A 21,792-nucleotide genomic window follows, 5' to 3' on the forward strand; every position below is an offset into this window, starting at 1 on the left:
AGATCGGAGGGGCTGGCTAAAATGATGAAAGCTCGAAGCAGATTAGAACACCGCTTTGAAAACTTGTACGTGATGCTGTGGGGTTGATTCAGTGACCTTGTGGGGCCATAACAGAGAAATGACAGCAGTGTAGTGGATCAAATAAAGAGTGATGATGTTATATTTGTGACTGTAGCAGGACCAAGGCTCAAAAGGTTGCAGGCGTTGTTAATTGAGCAGAAGATGGACGGCATCAAGCCCTCTCCTCGACAGCTACAGGATCACAGTCTGCAGGTTCAGTTATGCAACGTTTTAGCATCGATGCGTGAAGTTAAGAGCAGACAGGGAGGTTATTTTTGCACTGGGCTGGAATGACTCAGTTTACCTGTCAAAGGCTATCACGGCTGGGAGAAAACCCTCAGCATTAGTAAAGAAGGACCACGGTGGCCTCTGGGTAGAAACACTGCAGAGTTCATGTGGATACGCTGCTGCATTAGGTCAGATAGAAATATCATAAAGCATCATTAAGTAAAAACGTTTATTAAGAACAAATGTTTAAATATTGTTAACGTGTTTCCCAGAAACATCTGTAGAGACAAAGAGCTTTCTGTTGTTGCTTCGAGGAAACAAGCTCTTCTTTTTAGTTTTGTCCTGGTATTTATTCCAGGACGGACTCATCCACTGAGCAGTGTTTGGGTTTCTTCCTTTTCCTCGTTCTGGATGCAAACTATTACAACTCCGGCTTTATTTCAGTGACAATGGCCTTAAGCTGCAATACAACAGGAAGTTACTCATATATAGTAATTTCCCAGACCATATTAAAAATCCATTAACAGGAAATACAAATGATGGGACAATGCCACAGCATGGACATTAGAACAGTTGGGAAAATTTACCTGGAAAAAGGTGAAAATGAGGCTTCATTGAACTGGAATTACAAAGACCAGGAATGTGAGATCCACCAGCCACAACTGAGGGTTTTTACACGTCATATCCTCAAAGTAGAACTACAGTGATCAAAAGAATCGACTTTAATGTTATTCTTTCTTTATTTATGTCAGATTTAACCCCCCAAAAAGCTTTAATCTTTAACTAGTCTTTGGACGTAGCTACAGTACGGTCAGGTTGACAGTTTATGGGTAACATGTGGCCACCAGGCACTGCGACACACTTCCATGTTATATTACCTTGGCGTCCCGTAGGAATACAGGAGAATCATGTGAGGAATCTAAGAGTTGTTTCTTAATTCAATTCAGTTTTATTTACACAGCACCAAATCACAACAGCAGTCGTCTCAAGGTGCTTTATACTGTAAGGTAGCTCGTACAATAATACATACAGAGAAAAACCCAACAATATGACCCCCTGTGAGCAGCACTTTGGCGACAGTGGGAAGGAAAAACTCCCTTTTAACAGGAAGAAACCTCCGGCACCAGGCTCAGGGAGGGGCGGGGCCATCTGCTGTGATTGGTTGGGGTGAGAGAAGGAAGACAGGATAAAGACATGCTGTGGAAGAGAGACAGATGAACCGCTGAGTGTTGTCCCGTCGAGGTGGCTCTTCTATGTTGTGCATTTATGGCACCAAACCACAAATGCAAAGGAAGAAAGGGTCGAGGCACAGCACCCAGCTGCCTGACAATATTCAGGCAACGTCCAAAGCCCCACAAAGGACCTACCCACACCCCACTGGCCCCGCCCAGATCAAGGAGCTGTCACAGCAGACAAAAATGTGAAGTCCGCACATAGTCGCCATGGCACCCACCAACCCACCACACCATCCCCCATGGAGCTACCAGGAGAGGCATACTGGCCCACTGAGGATCACAGAGGAGCAGACCCAGGGGGGCTGACAGCACAGCCCCCACCCACCAGTCCTGCAGCTTATTTTATCTTGTCAGCGTGAGCCCCACCTAAAGGGGACAGAGGGATTAGTGAGTTGCATTAGTGGGGCAGGAGAGAGTGAAGCAGGGGAGCCAATGTCACTGCGATACGACTCCTCAACACCATCCAGCCTGCCCCACCACTCATAATGAGTCCTGCTGTGCTCTGTAGCAATGATGCATTTTATGTGTGTGTGCCAGGTTAGTGCTGTGGATTCAAAGGAGCACAGTTCCACTAAACAGGAGATCAGGATAAACCCCAGTAACCAACCCTGCCCCCGCCATCACATATTCTCAATCCCAGCAGAGGCCAGCCCCACAATGACATGCCACACGTGATACACAGCCAACATTACTGTTATAATTACATGTTTCCTTTATTACTTTCCTTTCAACCTCTTTATTTTGCACCTTAAACTTTCTTCGGTTGCTACAAGCCACAAAGTCCTTTATGGTTTGTCCCTGTTGTGTGGAGGGCTGTTTTTAAGAGCTCAAAAATGGGTGTATCAGAGTCAAACAGGCAGCACAGTGGAAAAGTGGTTGGCACTGTTTCCTGACAGCAAGAAGGTTCTGGGTTCAAATCCAACATCTAAGCTGTTTGCATGCTCTCCCCATGTCTGGGTCCTCTCTGGGTTCTCTGGCTCCCACAGTCCAAAGACGAGCAGTTAGTGGGGTTAGGTTGATTGGTGTATGTGCCTATGAGTGTACACGGGTGTTTCTCGGTGTTAGTGATAGTCTGACAGAAGGCTGCATCCCTCAGCCTCATGTGGGCTGTGTAGCCCCTTTACCACTGCAGTGAGAGCTCAGACCTGTTTCTGGTGGGTGGTGGACTCCTCCAGGGCTTCCCCTGATTCCCCTTCTGCCACAGAAGACTGTGGCCTCAGAAACTCATATCTGCTTTTTGCAAATGAAGCGAACCTGTTGGCTTCATCAGCAGGGGCGGATCTAGAAGGGTGGCATGGGGTGGCAAGTGCCACCCTAAAATGATCCCTTGCCACCCCAAGTGCCACCCCAGTTTTGCATATGACGGTGTTGTTTATTAAAATAAGTTTAACAGTTTGAGCGTAGTTACAGTCAGCAGTGAATATAAATGCTAGAACTGGATATATTCCATAGTGTCCCCCCTCCACATTAACAAATGGTTCAGCCCATAGCAGGACGGCTTTCTTCTTGTTTTCAGCAGCAAGCGATGCTTATGATCGTGCCAGAGCACATTTTGAACAACACCATGGGAATTTTGGATTTTACACAGGTGGGTGGATGTTACACTGTGGAAATGAAGGAAGGTGAGTGCTATTTTAAATGGTTGTAGAAAATGAAAAAACAGCAGGTGTATTGGCTGCATTTTTAGATAAATAGTTGTATCTGTTTACAAAATGTACAATTTATATTTGCATTTCAAGTTATAAACATTTACCCAACACGTCTGTGGTTTTTTTACAGTAAAAAATACTGCTAGGATTTTAGGTTCTTTGTGTGATTTCAGATCAGTAATAGTTACATTAATAGTAATAGTAATACTAATGCAGTATGTCAGTGAAAAAACAACTAAATTCAGTTGAGCTGAAAAGATACCAAACAAAGCAAGAGGAGGAAAAAATAAAATGAAACAATCTGAGGGTGAAATACAAACGTAAACTCAAAGGAGTCACAAATGTCCGGTTGTATTTCAGACCTCAGAGGGTGAATCCAACAAATCATGAAAAATGAGGTTTACATGTTTGTTCATGACAGTGCAGATTTCTGACATTTTGTGTCATTTAAGCTGCAACAATGTGACTGTTTTCTAACAAAAACAGTGAAACTTAAGTTAGACTTGTGTTTGTAAATGAAGCGCCCCATGTTGTGTAGCTTTCTGGAGTTTATACTTATTGGGCTACATATGTATTTAATATACAGGCTGTACAGTACATAACATCAAAACTCACATGTTTCATGTAACTAAAGTGTGTAATCATGTGGGCTACAGACAATAATTAAGTTATAGACTATATTTATATGAAAAACGTGCATACTTACTGCATTTGAATCATTTTAACCACATGTAACCACCTGCATATGTGTTTGGGGGAAAAAGGCTTTGATTTTGCCACCCTAAGAAAATTTCTCTAGAGCCGCCCCTGACCATTTCACAGGATTTGCATTTAAAGATGCAACAAGACTAAAATGGTTAGGGTCAGGAGGTCAAAGGTCAGAGCTCCTGTGGGTCTGAGGGCGGCCTCACGCTGGAGAAGGATGAAGGAGTCTGACCTGAGCCAGTGTTTGACATGAACACATCAGCACTGCTGTCAGTGAGCCTAACGACAGCCGTTAGCATCATTTCAGTGTTTCAGTCATAAAAACACTTCCTGTCTCTGTGGTGGTTACAGTGACATCATGCAGTTTGTGCTTTGACCTCCAGAGGGCGACAAATCAGCACAGACAGAGAGCTCCATTCAAACTTTGCTGCCATCAGGAATAATTCTTCAAATATAATCATCAGTGTTTGAGCAGTTATGATATCAGGGACAATCTAGACATGTGTGACAATACTGAACATGTCACATGACACACCTCAAACATCATGTGATCCACTCTCAGTCTGCACTTTCATTCATGACTTCAACAGGTTGAAATGAGCTTTGAAGAAACATTCAGTGAAATAAATCTTTCATGGATTCATGTGAGCAGCAGATGAACTTTGTACCAACAACATCTTCAATAACAGAGTCTGAATGAAGCTCAGGTGTTGATGCTGCTCACTGATTGGACGCTTGCTTTCAGCTCTGCTCTCAGTCTTTACTGCACAGGTGAAGGTAGAAAGTGTGACTGGATCTATAGACTGGAAACAGAGAAACATGCTGAACATTTGAAGCTTTGCAGCAGAAATGTTCATGTTACAAATACAGCAGAGCTGATCTGGGATCAGTGTGTTCACACCTGCAGCTACAACAAGGTTTCATGTCTCCACACGTCAGCATGTGAACTTTACTCTGACTCAGTCTGAGCAGTCAGACGGCATATTTTTAAAGTTAACACATCAGCACACACAGAGCTGAGCCCCTCCCACCTGTGCTGAGTTTCAGGTGGAGCCCCGCCTCCTTCCAGGAAGCAGCTCACCTGTGTGTCCGTGTTTAGTGTCCAGGTGTGGAGTGGAGCTTGTTGTTGGTGTGTGAAGAAACTGTAAGTTTGCTTTGTTTCCTCCTTTAACAGTTTGTCTTTAGGAACTTTACTGTTTGTTCAGCTCGTGTTTGATTTCTTCACACAACAAACTGTGTGTGTTTGTATTTCCGGTCTCTCCATTAAAGTCAGTGTGTAATGTTTCCTGGCTAACATCAGCTGTGTGCAGCTTAGTTCAGCACAAATCTGCCGCTCCATAGTTCACGGTAACGGACTCACAGCTGGACCAACGAGGCCGAGTGTGTCCGCCACTCTGAGCTACGTTCGTGTTTGTGTACTTGTAGTTTGTACTTTGAGTTCACTCAGAGCCCACAGAGGACGCAGCGTACGTGATGACGTCACAGCCCTTTACCTCCTTTACTGTCACTGTGATTAATATTTACACACGAGACACCTGCAGAGCTCTGACGCTAAGCTAGCACACAGCATGCTAACACTAAGCTAACGCTAAGCTAACACTAAGCTAAAGCTAAGCTAACACTAAGCTAACACTAAGAGTTCTTACAGACACGAGTTAAAAAGCTGCTTTTAGTTTGTGATCAGAGTCCAGGACTGAGAGCAGCAGCAGAGCTGATGGATGATGAATTACTGGATGGAAGAAGCTTCTCATTAGCAGTGAATCAGTGTGTGTGCAGTTCTCTGCAAACTCAGCAGCAAGAATTAGTGTGAAGCTTTAACTCTGCTGATCCTCTTTGAATCCTGGATCAGCTGAAATGTTTAAAATGTTGTTCACACGTGTTGGACTGACTGAAGCTTCCAGTCACAGTGAATCAGTGTGTGTCAGTGAATGCATCGTGTGTGCTTCAGGCTCCATCTAGTGGACTGATAGCAGAGCAGCTGATGGCAGCTTCCTCTGCCTCACACTGCTGTCTGACTGCATCCAGCTGACACTGAGATGAAGCAGGAAAGAAGCAGCTGATATTTGCACACATGATGAAAGGAGGATTTCAGCTGATGTGCACATGAATGATTTGTGTTTCCTCTGCAGGTAGAAAGTGTGTGTGAGCTGAATTGAGCAGCATGGATCAGTGTGAGGACAGAGAGGAGGGAGTCCCTCCCTCTAAAAGCACTCTGTGTGGGGAACATGAGAGCCAGACCAAAGCTCAGAGGTGAGATGACCATCTCTAACTGTCCATGACTCTTCTCCATGTCACAGCTCAGCACTCACATCACTGCTGCATCATTATTCACAGGAACCAGCCTGGACCTCCACCCAGCTCTGTGTCCTTACAGAGTGACGGGTCTAAAGATCTTCCCATTGATTTTAAAGTCCAGCCTGTGTCTGCTGCAGAGAGGTGAGCTGTTAGCAACATGAACTCTTTGATTAAACTGCTCGATGTTGTTGGATATAAACTACAAACACGTCGTTCCCTCAGTCCCATTTAAACTGTCTTTTAAAACAAGCCTTTGGTTTCTAAACAACTGAAAACCCACTTCAGCAAACAGGAAGTGATCAGAGCGTCCGTCCACTTCCTGTCAGGCCCTGCAAACATTTCATATTGAAGAAAAGTAGCTGACATCTCACATTTTTACTCCACCACATTCAACCATTTTGACATTTTACAGCATGAAACTCTTGTCACATGACTCCTGTTATGTTATAGAGTCATGTGACCACCAGGGAGGGATTTGTATGGATGAAACACATTCAAATCAATCTGATTCATCAATGGAAACATTTTTGGTGTAAATGCAGCAACACTGAAAACGCTGAAGATAAAAACACAACAGATGAAATATGAACAAATCGAGGCTTTGAATACACGTGTGTGTGTTTGAGACAGAGATAAATGGATTGTGTGTCTGTCCTATTGCTGCGTGAGGGTTTTATTGTAGATTTTGTGCGTGTACACTTTTGACCACGAAGGTGTTGAAAGGGCGTAAAACAGTTGGAGGCACCAGAGTGAACACTAGTGCTGTCAGTAGATTAAAAATGACTAATTAATGACACAATCTTCTGTCATTAATCCTGATTAATCACAATTACTTGATCAATAGCTGCAGTTACATTTTCCAACTTTATATTTAAGCCTGTAACAGACGTTTACACCATATAATGAAGTCAATGCAGAATAAACACAAAGAATGTTAAACGCTTCAATTCAAAGAGACTTTGAATAGTTTTCAGTCTTTAACTCAGCTTCTCTGCTGTAAATACAACTTTGTAACAAACATATATACTAAAAGCTAAGTGTGCACTAATATATAATAATATATAATCTATATTACTGCTGTTAATGAAAATGTTTAATCAGACTCATCACAGGGTTACTGTGGATTCATTTGGATTAATCACCATTAAACATCATTTTTAATGTAAACGAATCAAATTTCATTTCATGAGCAAACAGACTCGAGAGAAAAGGGCAAATTTACACACTTAACATGTTTATTGAACATGTAAACATTGATTAACCTCCTGAATGAGCCGACCCCCCCAGGGACAGTCCTGCATGCTAATGATGGGCTCTGCTCTGCACCTGCAGGATTCTGTCAGCCACAAACTCCTCAGCTGATCCTGAATCTGAGCCCATCTGTCAAACAATCATTTTCTTCACAGGTCTGTGGAGGTGGCACTGATCCTGCAGCAGTCTAACACTCTCTGTCACTCTTCTTCAAGTCTTTGACACGAGGAACCAAAACTATGTTATTAACAACACTAACAGGTCTGCAGTTTGTCCACTTGGCAGTTGTGTCATCAGTGCTTTGCATTGTTGGGATATTTTAAGCTGGAAGTGCTTCGGTGAAAAGAAAATTCCTTCTGTCACGATGTGCAGAATCCTTCATGTTGGTCGTTGTTTATTTTTTTGAAACATTTCAGGGATTTTGAGTCGTTCTGCTCTCCAGATGTGTCGTGTTAAAGGTTTTTATCATGTTAATCATGATAACAGATGAACCCCTAACCCTACATGTTAATGTTGACAGCACTGGTAAATCCTTTTTAATGTTCTTCTGTCAGATCATTGATTAGACTCGACTCCAAATACGAGACTCAGAAAACTCAAATGAAAACTCAAATCAAAGCAATGAGAAAAGGACTTCTTGTGTTAGAATGAAAACATATGGAAGTGGTCAGGTTTCAAACACTCGATGAATCTACTGCACAGTTACATTCAGGGACCTTTGGCCTCCTGAGAGCATTAGTTGATGGTTCATCACAGTTTTCTCAAAGTTTCCTCTGAGCTTCTGCAGCATCATCACTTCCATCACTGATGAAAGAAAGTTCATAGAAAACAGAAAATATATCTTCAGAATCTGAGAGTCTAAAACTTGACAGACTTGATTCAGATGAAGTTATTTGAGCAGAAACTCCTGGATCTTTATCCTGTGTTGATCTAATCCTTCATGGTTCCTCCACAGAGTGGACCAGCAGAGCTCAGAGGTTCCCAGTGGTCAGTCTGCCCAGCAGCATCAAACACAGCTGGACTCCATATTTATGGTCTGTACATGTACAACAACTACTTTATTATTGATAATAATGCATTTATTTATAGGTCCCTTTCAGAACACCAAGGACTCTGTGGACTAAATGACCAAAAGAAAACAAACTTTGAAATCAGACGGTGCAAATGTGATCACAGGGAAACGTTTTAAACATCGAGGCTTTAAACAGAAACCAAAGTGAAACAGTTTGTAGTCGAGATCAGTGGGAATGAAGCTGAATAACTGTTTCTTCAATAACTTTGAGCTCTTAAAAAAAGAAAAACTAGCTGAAAGTCTGGCTGCTCTTATGAAAAGTACAGAGAAATTATGGGTCGCTCAACACTTGTGCACAATATAAGAGTTTAAATAAATCTAAAGAATAACTCAAAGTCCTACAATCATACTGATAAAGTCATCTACAGCTAACTATCCAAGTGGATTTGTTTAAGACAGCTCCATCTGCTGGTGGCCCTCTGCAGGTGCATGAAAGGGGCGTGTTTATATTGAAAGTAGTAGAGAAAGTAAACCCCACGGGAAGGAGGAGGACTCTCAGCGGCTTCCAGCTCATATTCAGACATTTGACTTCTCACTGAAAGCAGCAAGTTTGAGTGTCTGTACCTTAGTTAGAAGAGATAACATGTCAGTAGTAATTAGAGTTGATTGAGCAATGCTGTCCTTGTAATGTAGTTTATGATTTTTATGGACAAGTCCAGTTTTTCTGTAGAGCCTCTCAAGTTGGTGACAGCAGCAGTGGAAGTTCACGTGTAAACCAGAGCAGCAAATCAGGTCCAAATGTGTTGTTCACAGTGAGTGGGATCATCATTGGCTGCTATGTTAACCTCCTGCAGCAGGATGTCTTTGGTCAGAGAATGGATAGATCACTAAGTCATTGTTGAGTTTAGGGAGACAGTAGACAGTTGGAGGAGGTTCAGCCAGTTGACACACAGTAGATAAAATAACTGAAGGCAGGAGCAGACACCTGTATGACTTTCCACCTCTCACATAGATTATTTCCCTGGGCAGCGCCACAGGGCTGGTAGATGTAAACAAAGCTGGAGGAGAGGATTGATTCATCTGAGAAAAGTCACAGAGTTGTGTCTTGATGCTCAATCATCCAGGTACGTAAATCCCAAAAAGCTTGATTCTGTTCATCTGGATGTTTTCAGTGGGAGAAACGTTTCATCATCATCAGGTGACTTCTTCAGTCTCAGCTGACTGCAGGTTTCAATCTTATAAACAGGACATTTGTATGACTGAAACCAGCCCACTGAAGGAACAATGGGCTGGGAGGTCAGTTCATTGATCATTGGTACTGTTAAGGTTCGTTCGAGTTAGGGAAGAGAAGAAAGCAAGCCCAAGTCGAAGTAGGTGTCAAAAATAGTGATCTTTATTACACACTTTGTGCACTTAGTGTGGGAAAAGACAATTTGCAATCGAATCCTCTCGTCAACTGAAGCATCAGTCTCCTTATATTGCCTTTATGACATCACAGTTGGATCTTTACTGGAAATGATCTCAAATGATAACAATTCCCCGCCTATCCCAAAGTTTTCCCTTATATAGACATCCCAGAGCGAAGGGTCGTCCTTCCTGTGGGAGTCTGAAACTTTGGGGCAAATCCTCCCCTTTGCAGGTTTGACACTTCTCTGGATTTTCGTGTGTTGCTCTCTACTGAGGCCGCCAAGTCCTTTTCCAAGGCATAAAGTGTTTGTGCTACGCTACGTGGTGTTGCTACGCCTTCCTCCTCCAATTTTCTCAAGAGGCGTTCCAGCTGTATCACGGCCTCCCGATTGTCAGATTCTTTTCCGAAAACGTGGCCTTGCCACTGTTCCTTCTCAGAATCATCAACCGTTGACCTCTGATTAGTTTTTCGGGTCGCCTTTGATGGCGCCTTCTGATACTGCATTGAAGGTGAGTCTTCCTCTGAAGTCCAGACCTCCTGGGATGGATTTTCCTGGCTGGGCTGTTGCAATGTCACCTGTCCGGTACTTGTAGACGCCACAGGTTGAGCTTCTTCTGTAGCTCTATCTGGGCTAAAAAGAGAGGGAGGAATCAAGATCAACCCCCGTGTAGTAATTCCTTGTGATGTCCCAGCAACTGGGTGAGGCTGACTTACCTCTGATGCAGCTGCCGCTGATTGGGACTGCATCGCTTTCTGTGCAGGTACCCCTGATTGTGGCTGCACTACTCCTGTGTCTGCCTCCACTGTGGCTGGAGCAGATGTCGATGGTGGAGGATTCTCCTGTAAGTTGACAATTCCACCTGTCACTTTTCCTGTTTTTCCTTCCGGCCCCCACATAGTACCACCCTCCAGGGCCACCACTGGACAAATATAAGGTGGGGGTGGGCCACTCAGGAAGTCCTTCAGGCTGGGATATAGCTTTCCCTCAGCCTCAGCTTCCTTTTTTAAGGCTGGCTGGATGTCGTTCACTTCCTCTTGCATCCAGTGGGAAACACCTTGGGAGATAATCATAAGCTTACAATACTTACTTTGTTTTTCCATCATAAGTTTCTTCTCAGCCTTTATTTTTCTCCCCTGGAAACGTCCTAAAGATTCCTCTTCAAGCTCCTTGATTCTCTCTTCACATTTCTCCCCTTGTCGTTGAAAGAGGGAGTGCAGAGGGATTCTGTCCTCCAATGTCTTCTGTTGATTTTCACATAATTCCTTCACTTCTTTTTCTAAATCCTGACACTGACGAGCAATCTCTTTTGAAGACGTCCCTTCAGTCATTTTAATGGCTTTCTTCAATTCCTGTATTTGCTCCTTCAGTGGCTTGTATCTCTTTCCCCCACCAGGGGTCGCCTTTTCCTCTTCAGCCATTTTGCTTTTTTGACCTCACTTACCTTACCAAAATGGCCGGTCTTAGGCTCCTCCCCTAGGGGTTGCCTCGTTGTATTTTCCTTTCGGCAGTCAGAATCTCACAAGCTGGTCAAGCCGAACTTCCGCTAGGCTCCAGCCTGAGAGAGAGAGAGACCGCCCACAGACACACACACACACACACACACACACCCTCTAATCCTCCTTTCAAGCTCAAAGCTTGACAAACGTCTAATCTAACAGTTTTAAGCACGCAAAGCCAGCGCAAATTCACTCTCACATTCACTTCCCTAACAACTACCAAGTTTTCACATACAAGAATAATCCAAACAATCTACCATGCACCGTTTTCCCTCCTTATACGAGAGACTCAACCAACTTTTAAAAGCTTTATTTACACAACATCAAATAGAGCACAGATCTCTGCCTTTCCCAGGTAGAGAAAGAAATACGACCCAACTAAAAATCTCCCAACAATCACACAATTCTCAAATTTTGTCAAGATATTTTATCCCCGCACTCCTACCTTACTGGAGTTTTACACAAGGGATCATTACTCATGGAATTCTATTAAACCATAATCCTATTAGGAAATCACCAACACAAAACTACAAGGTTTAGTTTATTTAATATACTGAAATCTTTCAACCATACCTCTGAGACCCCCTTTCACCTAACGAAAAGAAGCTCAGAAGGACAGAAAGGGAGAAATAGGGCCGCAGCTGTACACACACACACTCCGCTCGTACTCGCGCGCGTGTGCCCGCTACTGCGCAGCACCACACAACCCCTCCCTTCTCCTTAAGGAGAGATACACACACACTCTCTGTTCTCTGAGAGCGAGAGAAGAGAAAGGCGTTTTCGTTTTTTCACACTCTGAATCCACACAGAAAAAATTCAACAACACAAGACAGTTTATACAATTTACACTTTTAAATGCACAGACACACGAGTAATTTATATACAGTATACACGGGCCCCATAGACGTCCTATACCAGAAGAGGTTACTCCTAACTTTTTTGACTAATTTAAAAGCACCTATAGCCCAGGCCTCGCCTTGCTGGTCAATACACACCTCGGGAACGCCCTCCCGATAGTGCTCAAATTCCTAAGAAAACACCATATGCCAGAACAACTTTATCTCACTTCTCTATTTCTCTGCTGGTGTTGCTAAATTTTTGACTAATTTAAAAGCATCTTTCAGCCCAGAGCCTCGCTCTTGCTGATCAATTACCCGTCTCAAGTACGCCGCCTTGAAAACGGCCTCATTACTAAGTTCTAGTACTTTAAAACTGCTTCCCCGCCCGGACACCCGGATCTCCACCAGCGGTGTGAAATATCCCAGATCACGCTTTTGGCTTTACTTAAAGTTCACAAGCTCCTGACGTTTAAATAGGAGGCAGCCGGTCCGCGACTCTACCTGCCAATTAATGCAGTATAAGACACTCACTCCTAGAATGCCTGGCCATTAAGGGCGTCCCAAGTGCCCCCGGTAGGCCAACCGAGCTTAAACATAACAACGCGTCCGTTGCATGTGGCGTCTGCCAAAACGCTGAACAACTGCATTCCTAGGGGCCGCGCCCCAGTCCTAATCAATTTTACTTATTTTAAAAGCCTCACTGTGGGTACCCTGCCCTCCAGTTTAATTACCTGAGACCCAAAACCGCGTTTTTGCTACCCAATCAAAACCAAATTATCCCTACACTACCGATTGACTGGCTGGCATTCCCAGTCAACCCTTTAACCTCTTAAACCGTATTTATTTGTTTCCACACACCTTAAACCGTATTAACTTAAACACATAACTTCTTAACTCAAAATTCACCCCCAAAATGAACAACAATGAATTTAGTCAGACTACTATGCCCTATTTTAAAACTAATTAGTCAAGATCACTATGGACCAACGCCAGAAGCCCAGACTGAGTGAATATTATTTAATTAAATTTAGTTTTAACTTCCAATATAGCGCCTTTGGATAAAAATCAACAGGTGGCACTCACCTTTTCTTATGTCGCCTGGCGTCACTCAGATAGGCTGCTGGCCTTCGCCCCCTTTGTCACCTTCCACGACGAGCTGCAGGTTGCAACTCCTCCCCACCCGGCGATTTCGGCACCAGGAATTGTTAAGGTTCGTTCGAGTTAGGGAAGAGAAGAAAGCAAGCCCAAGTCGAAGTAGGTGTCAAAAATAGTGATCTTTATTACACACTTTGTGCACTTAGTGTGGGAAAAGACAATTTGCAATCGAATCCTCTCGTCAACTGAAGCATCAGTCTCCTTATATTGCCTTTATGACATCACAGTTGGATCTTTACTGGAAATGATCTCAAATGATAACAATTCCCCGCCTATCCCAAAGTTTTCCCTTATATAGACATCAACTGCTACTCTTAAGAGAAAAACAAGTGTGTATTACATTGTGCATTTTGTGAAAGTGTATTTATCAGAAAAACTGTCCTCAGATGACCCTCCTATTATTACTAAGTGTGTAGGTGAACGAGCGTGTGTTACATAAGTGCGTGCATGTAAGTAGAGGCCGGCGTACGTGCAGAACTCCACGCAGGCCTGCCAGGGCCCAACAGGACTAGTGGGTCTGTATGGTGTGACTGCTCTGCTCTAACGTGCAACAACTTTATATAAACAGTCAGTGTGCATTAATATTTGCTCAAACTAACACAGATGTAATTAAAAGATTATACTGTCAACAGATTCAACAATGGTAAATGATTAATCAATGATAACTGATTGTGAGAATACAAAATAAAATATCTCCTGATCACACTCCTCCTCTTTGGCCTTTTGAAAAAAGGCCAACATTTAGAGATATTGTGTCACTCCTCCGTCCAGGCGGCTTCTCGCAACGGCATCATATGTTCCGGACCAGCTGACCCAGCTGAACCAGAAGCTATGGCCCTGCTCACCAGATTACCCAACACCTGCCTCACCAGAGGAATGAGACAACACCCGATCAGCAACAAACCTAGAAAAACTAGAAGAGAAAACATGGCAGACATAAACAATCCCTTATATTGCCCAAAAACAGATGTGAACCAGTCTCCCAGCCTTGAGTTCACGCCTGATTGCTCATGCATGGTTCTAGATAACGTTTTCAAATTTTCCAGCGCCCGCGTGACTGTTCCGTCCGGAGCTGTATTGTTGGGAATAAAGGTGCAACATAAATCTCCGAACATCGCGCACACGCCTCCCTTCTCGGCCAATAACATGTCCAGCGCCATGCGATTTTGGATTCCCATTAACGACGTCGGACCTAATTGTTCTGCAAGACCTTCCACCGCGTCCCTGGTGAGATTAGAGAGTCTCAACACATTATAATGAACATAATTAATGCGATCAACATTTTTATTTGGAGTCACCCACAGAAACACACTTTCAAACCCGGCCGCTATCTGATCAACTAACTTATACTCATCTGGAACTCCTCGGGGAACTCCTATTGAGTCTATCCAGGTTGGCGAGTCCCGTCTTGGATCATACTTGTGGATAGCTCCTGTGGCTCTCCTCCGTCTGGCTGTAGACACATCCGCACCTTGCTGTGGAATTGTCTCTAGCCTACTGCCTATGAGCATCAAAGGTGCAGCTAGGCGCACCAGAGCACACGTTCCCACACTCCCCAAGGGAACCTGCACCAAAAGGGTGTACTCCCCACAATAATAATATAGCCCACCTCTCGCCCAGGTGCCTATAATTGTGCTTGGGTCACTTACATCATTGGTAGTCCTACCTGTGATTGTCCTCTGGCACCAGCTTGGATTAATCCTTCCTAGCCTAAATCTCACTTTGTCTGTAGAAAACTCAAAACATGTATAATTATCTCGTTTTGGTGTGAATGAACCTGGTTGTGTGCGTTTATCAATTGGCGGATATAAACCTGACAAAGTGGTGCAGTTACCTGTGTCCACCGCCTCTCTAGTTAATCTCAACATGCAATTATATCCCCACTCATCCTCTGGATACAGAGGAGCGGGTTCAGTAAACAAATGTGGTCGAGCGGTAGCACAAGCAACACAATCAACCACTTTCTGCTCCTTAGCATTTTGAGCCACCCAATCTAACCAAAGATTCCTATCTCCAAAACCTGTGGCACGCTCTATCAACTCCTGAGGTTTTAACCTAGTATAATCAGTGGCAACAAACCATTTTTCTTCTGGATCCTTGTAAGTTACTGTCTCTACGGGATCCGTTTGCACCGTGAAATTCAGTGCTGAGTCATTTCCCAGCGGTTTAGACCTGGGATTAAATAAATTCACCCGAATTAACCCGAATGGATCTGTCCCTACTTTATCTACCCCTACTACTAAATAAAACGCACCTCCATCAAACCCAGGTTCAGGGAGTTCACTCCATGGTCCTAGGGAAAGAGTAATAGGGTTATTTGTAACAGAATAATCTCTCTGAATAGCTATTCCTTCAAGGGCCGGTGGCACCGTTGGCTGCCATCCTACTCCTGTCCACGCGACCACATCCTGCCAAGAACACCACTGATCCGTTACATAGGTGTAGATGTCACTATCCCATGATGGGCCCCACACCGACTTAGGGTAACACATCATTGGATGATAACAAACCCACACATTATATGTTCTCCAGCTATTCCCGTCACCCGAGCATTTAATTACCTCACACAAATCGAATGTGAACGCTGTTGTAGATCCATTAACATACCCAAACTCGACTCCGCCACTGGCTTTGAGACACCCATCATCCCCACCTGAACCAACCGCACGCTTGACTTTTTTCGACGATTTGATCGGTTCGGGCTCAGGAGCGGATAGACCTCTGTGTCTGGGCAATTCACCTGTCTGCCAAAAAACAAAGAAACACGTTATAACACTTATTAACCCCAACACCCCCGTTATTCTCCAATTTTCCCACAATTTCATGATGACTGTTCCCAGGCTCGTTTACTTTTACTTTATACTAAAAAGATAAAGTTACAAAAAGAGTATAAGGTTATGAGTATAAAAATATGCAAGTAACATACAAAACTATTACGATTCCTTCAAACTATCAAATACTTTAGACTAGAGCCCTAGCCTATTTAAGAGCCTGTAATGGATTCCTCCTTGGCGCGTGACGCTCCTCTTCTTTCTTCGCCTCACTCAGGTTAGACTACTGAGGAGGACCGTGGCACAGGTGGAACGAGTATTATTCTGGCTCTATGTTCCCCCCTGCGTCGATTGGGTGGAGGCTAGCTCCAGCAAACTCTCGTCCGCGACTGCACACTGAGACCAATGGAACCAGGTCTCCCCTTTCCCCTTTAGACGGACAGCACTGGTGGTTCGGGCAGTTACTTCGAAAGGTCCGGTCCACCTCGGGTCTCTCCACTTTCGCTTAATGACCTTCAGCCACACCGCCTTGGCATCGGGGATGGACCTGTCCTCCGCTTTCACCCCTTCTCCAACCTGTTGTGTGAAACTAGACACAAGAGCTTTTAATTCTTTCCAACATTCAATATGTTTTCTGTTACTTTTTACACTTTCTTCCGCCGGAACTGTTGTCCAAGGACCTGGAAACTGTCGTCCTGTCAACAGCTCATATGGTGTGAAACCTGTGGATTGATTAACACAACATCTTATTATCATCAATGCAACTGGCAGGGCTGCTACCCAATTTAGCCCCGTGTGAGCTGAAATCTTAGCAATTTTATTCTTCAGATTTAGATTCATTCTTTCTACCTTTCCCTGCGACTGGGGGTGATATACTGTGCCAAATCTATGTTGTAACCCCAGCTTCTGTTCTACCTCTGCCAAATCTTTATTTTTGAAATGAGTCCCATTGTCGGACCTAATCCGCTTAGGGAAACCATGCCGGGGGATGTAATGATTGATTAAACACTTAATCACACTTTTTGCATCCTCCCTCTTGGTAGGCCATGCCTCAGGCCAACCCGTCAAAGCATCTACACTTACCAGTAGGTATCGAACTCCTCCTGGACCTGGATCAATCATGTCAGTGAAGTCAATGACAATCTCTTCACCTGGTCTTTCTGGAATGGGGAACTTACCTGCCTCTGGTTTAATCACTGGCTTCGGATTGTGCCTCCCACAGATCAGACAGGTCCTAGCCTTTTCCTTGATCATATCCTTCAAAAAGGGATGCCACCAATGGCACAGATGTCTCCCCATCTGGGCGACACCTACATGTCTAAGGCCGTGCGCTTCGGCAATCTTCTGTTTTGCCAAGTTGGCTGTCAACACTGGTCGACCGTCAGGTCCTCGCCAGAGACCTCCTTCTTCCCAGGCTCCTCGACTCTTCCAGATCCCCTTCTCTTCTGGGGCAGCCTCCCCTTGGGCCTTCCTGGCCTCCTCTAGCATGTTAACTCCTGATTCTTCTTCCACCGTTATTTGTACCATCTGTCGTGATGCTTTATAACCCGCTGCCTCCTTTGCAGCTCGATCGGCTTCCTGATTTCCTCTGGCCATCAGGCCGGTCCCTGAGGAGTGGCCTTTGCATTTTATGATGCTCACCTCCTCTGGATCTCCCAAGGCCTGCTCAAGTAAATGTAAATGTTGACTCTTTTTCCTTTTGCAAGTCTCAAAGCTCGACTTAGAGCAATTACTTCTGCTCTTTGGGCTGACTGCTGCCCTTCAAGTCTTCCAGCCTCCTTCACTTCAAATGCAGCCCCTTTTCTGCAAACTACCGCGTAGCCTGCTTTTAATCCTTCATCATCCCTGTAGCAGCATCCATCAGTGAACCAATCTTCAGCTCCTGTCAGAGGTTCTGCTTTCAAGTCTTCTCTTATCTTCTCGTCCACTTCAGCTCTCTTTGCGCAGTCATGAGGTTCTCCTCCTGACTCCATTAAATCTGCCATGTTAATTCCTTCATGTGTGAAGGTCAAGTTAGGAGCATCTAAAACTCTACACACTCTCTGTTGTGTAAGAGGTGTCATGGTGAAGGCTTGTGAGTTAACATATGCCACCACACTGTGGGTGGTCAGCACCTTCAACGGATGATCCCTCACTATATGTGCTGTCTTTTGTATAATTTTTGACACCCCAATGGCATGCTGAGTGCATCTCGGGTGCCTTGTCTCTAATGAATTCAGCCTGATGCTGACGTACATAAGTACATCTCTTCCTCCCCCTTTTTTCTGAAACAACACCCCATTAGCTATCCCGTGTGTTTCAGAAACATCAAGATAGAAGGGTTGTTCGTAATTAGGGATAGCAAGATCAGCCGATCTGGATAAGTCCTGTTTTAATGCAATAAATGCCGACTCAGTGGCCGATGTCCATGGCAGTTCAGCCTTAAGATTTCTGACACCTGCCGTTTTTACCAAATCCCTCAACAGGGCTGTTTTGCCTGCATAATTTGGAATGAAGTGCCGGCTGTATCCTGTTAACCCCAAGAATGAGAGCAACTCCTTAACCGTACGCGGTCTTGGATGTGTCAAAATCTGATCACGATGAGTGTTTAGCAGACCCACTGATTTGTGAGCAATGACACGGCCCAGAAATGTTACTTCTGGTCGGACCAACTGCAACTTTTCTTTACTGACCTTGAAACCGCACTCAGCGAGTCTCTTCAGTATGGTAAGTGAAGCTGCCGTGCATGCCGAAGCAGACGGAGCTGCAATGAGCAAATCATCAACATATTGCACTAGTGAACACCCCTCTGGGAGATGGCATGGCGATAAAGCTTCTTTCAACACTTGGTTGAAAATGCCAGGGGAAAGTGCAAACCCTTGTGGCAACCTTGTGTATCTGTACTGTTGTCCCCCATATGTGAATGAAAAAATGTCCCTCAGAGACTCATGCAATGGGAGACAGAAAAATGCATTCGCTAGATCAATACATGTAAACCACTTCTGATCTGGTGTTAATGCCGTCAAGGCTGTGTATGGGTTTGGGACTGGCACCGTGTCAGTACGTAAAATGGCATTGATGGCTCTTAAGTCATGTGCCATTCTGTACTTTCCTGTCCCATGCTTCTCTACTGGCAAAATAGGAGTATTCCAGTAGGATTGAGAGGGCTCAAGCACCCCTACTTTCAATAGCCCCTCAATGGTTTCTGCAATTCCCTCCTCAGCTTCTCTCTTTTGCCTATACTGTGGTTTCCAAATTGGCGTTTCAGACTTCAGCTGGAACAAAACGGGCGAACACGTGGCCTGGCCCACATCCGTAGGCCCTGCTGACCACAAAGTGTCAGGAAGAGTCGCAAGTGCGGCAACTGCATCCGCATGGTCTGTTCTTTCCCTCCCATGAATTCTTGAGATTTGTTGATGCTCCAACATCACTGTGTCCTCTGATTGACAAGTGATACGATAAATTTTGCATTTTGGCGAGTACCAAACGTCTGGAATCTGAGTAGCTTGCCAGCCAGGTTCCTCGAGGGCTCTTTTGACCATCGTCCCCAGCTCCTTCGCCTGATGACTCTCATGGACCGCCAATGTTATATGGGGCACTGAATCAGGTCCCATTTTGAACCAAGGCCGTTGTTCGTCGGTTAATTTTACTGCTGCCGCGACGCCCTCCGGACCGACATAGATGTTTTGAGAACACACATTCCAAGTCTGGCCTTCAAGGTCAGACTGGAACAGGTCCCTGTAAATTTCATCATCATTTCTATCATAATAGAGGGTGACATGGAACGGATCCCTGGGGGGAGAGAAGACTGCCAAGGCCATAATCCAAGGTTTCCACAACTGATATTGTCTTAGTATGCCTTCTTCCACCACACGACCCCAATAGATGTCAGCGGTCGTTTGTTCACAGTCTTTCAGCAAGTACTGGTTCTTTGAAAATGTCCCCAGGCACGGAAACTCTTTTCCTCCTGGAAGTGTCACTGTTAGTCCATCAGCTGAACACATGATGGTGGCCCCCAGTTTAATGAGCAGATCCCTGCCCATCAAGTTCACAGGCACATGGGGAGACACCACATAGCTGTGCTTCAATGTCTGTTTTCCCAGCACCGTCAGGGCTGGATTGGTTGTTGGCAGCGTCATTGGTACCCCAGAAAACCCAACAACACTGACCACATGGTTGGAAAGTGTGGCACTGTTTGGTTTTTGTTTCAGTGTTGAATAGGTAGCCCCAGTGTCCACAAGGAAGGTCATTTCATCTCCTTCCACACTCATTGACAACATAGTACGCATACTGTCAGGACCATTGATCAATGGTTGTTGATCAATGGTCATGAGTCCAGTTCACAGAGAGCTGGGGAATGGCTGCAATCACAGCATTGTAAGATGGTGACAAATGTACCCTTAGGCCCCTCCTCCATTCAGAGATGGTCTTTCCTTTTCACATAAATGGCCTCCTTGACTCCGCCCTCAAACCAGCGTTCACATTTACTCAGGACCTTCTTGATGTGAAGTTCTTCTGCTTCGCTGGCTGCTGTGTCTGTGGGGATGGTGTTTGTTCTGTGTTGTAGTGTCCTGATGACGCCCAGTTTGTGCCCCAGTGGATGATGAGAGTCAAACCTTAAATACTGATCTGTATGCGTAAACAGAGTGAACCTTTAAGACCAGTTGTCTGTACGATCAACTCAGTCACCTGAAACATCTCCAAGTTTCTGGCTTTGATCATCAACCTGTTGGTAGTTCAGCTCTGAACACCAGTGAAATGTTTCTCCCACTGAAATCGCTGCATTCATATGAACAGCATCAACGTTTTGGGATCATGGAGTTGTGGACAAAGTCTCAGTTAATCAGATAAAGTCAAACCTATAATTGGTAAAGAGTTCGCGGATGATATGCCCCTTGATCGTAAAGAAGTGGATGTTGTGTGGACTAAAGTTCAGAGTGGTGGGTCATTCATAAAGTATTCTGTTCCAGCTGCTGGAGGACAGCATCATCACTTTTGTGAAGAACGAGCTGAAGAAGATCCAGAAGGCTCTGAATCCAAATAAGCCCCAGTGCTTGGAGTTTCAGAGGGAGGATGATGAGCAGAGGAGAAACAGCAGAGAGGCATTTGTGAAGATCACAGTGGACTTCCTGAGGAGAATGAAGCAGGAGGAGCTGGCTGACCGTCTGCAGAGACGTAAGAGGATTTATCTAAAGATTTAAGCTGCTGGATAAATGAGAGACTTGTGACACCAGTGTGTTCAGTCATTTCTCAGTGGGTCAGAAATTGTCATCAGCATTTTGTAAAATATGATTGTTAAAGTTGTATTTTTATTATTATTATTCAGAACTTCCAGCTGCTGTTTGTCATCGTAACCTTAAGTCTAAGCTGAAGGAGAAGTTCCAGTGTGTGTTTGAGGGCATCGCTAAAGCAGGAAACCCGACCCTCCTGAATCAGATCTACACAGAGCTCTACATCACAGAGGGAGGGACTGCAGAGGTCAATGATGAACATGAGGTCAGACAGATTGAAACAGCATCCAGGAAACCAGACAGACCAGAAACAACCATCAGACAAGAAGACATCTTTAAAGCCTCACCTGGAAGAGATGAACCAATCAGAACAGTGCTGACAAAGGGAGTGGCTGGCATTGGGAAAACAGTCTTAACACAGAAATACAGCCTGGACTGGGCTGAAGACAAAGCCAACCAGGACATCCAGTTCATATT

General features: G+C 44.6%; 2 protein-coding genes across 2 annotated transcripts in view; one reads left to right on the forward strand and one right to left on the reverse strand.

The window, feature by feature from the left end:
* LOC147337073 (protein NLRC3-like) overlaps positions 1–21,792 on the forward strand; it is a 96,141-nt gene that overhangs the window by 53,035 nt on the left and 21,314 nt on the right. The gene's annotated exons all lie outside the window — the stretch shown is intronic.
* LOC147337077 (uncharacterized) lies at positions 9,997–11,262 on the reverse strand. Its single transcript, XM_086266007.1, has one exon. It carries the CDS (start codon positions 11,260–11,262, stop codon positions 9,997–9,999), a length of 1,266 nt encoding a protein of 421 aa, XP_086122133.1.

The sequence above is a fragment of the Aulonocara sp. 'chitande type north' Nkhata Bay genome, linkage group LG3, assembly GCF_057382095.1.
Source record: "Aulonocara sp. 'chitande type north' Nkhata Bay isolate Kocher_YH1m ecotype deep benthic linkage group LG3, A_spYH_male_GT1.1, whole genome shotgun sequence".
Classification (NCBI taxonomy): Eukaryota; Metazoa; Chordata; class Actinopteri; order Cichliformes; family Cichlidae; genus Aulonocara; species Aulonocara sp. 'chitande type north' Nkhata Bay.

Excerpts from the sequence above, each read along its gene's own strand:
- LOC147337077 (XM_086266007.1), bottom strand. The coding sequence starts at position 11,262 with ATGGCTGAAGAGGAAAAGGCGACCCCTGGTGGGGGAAAGAGATACAAG.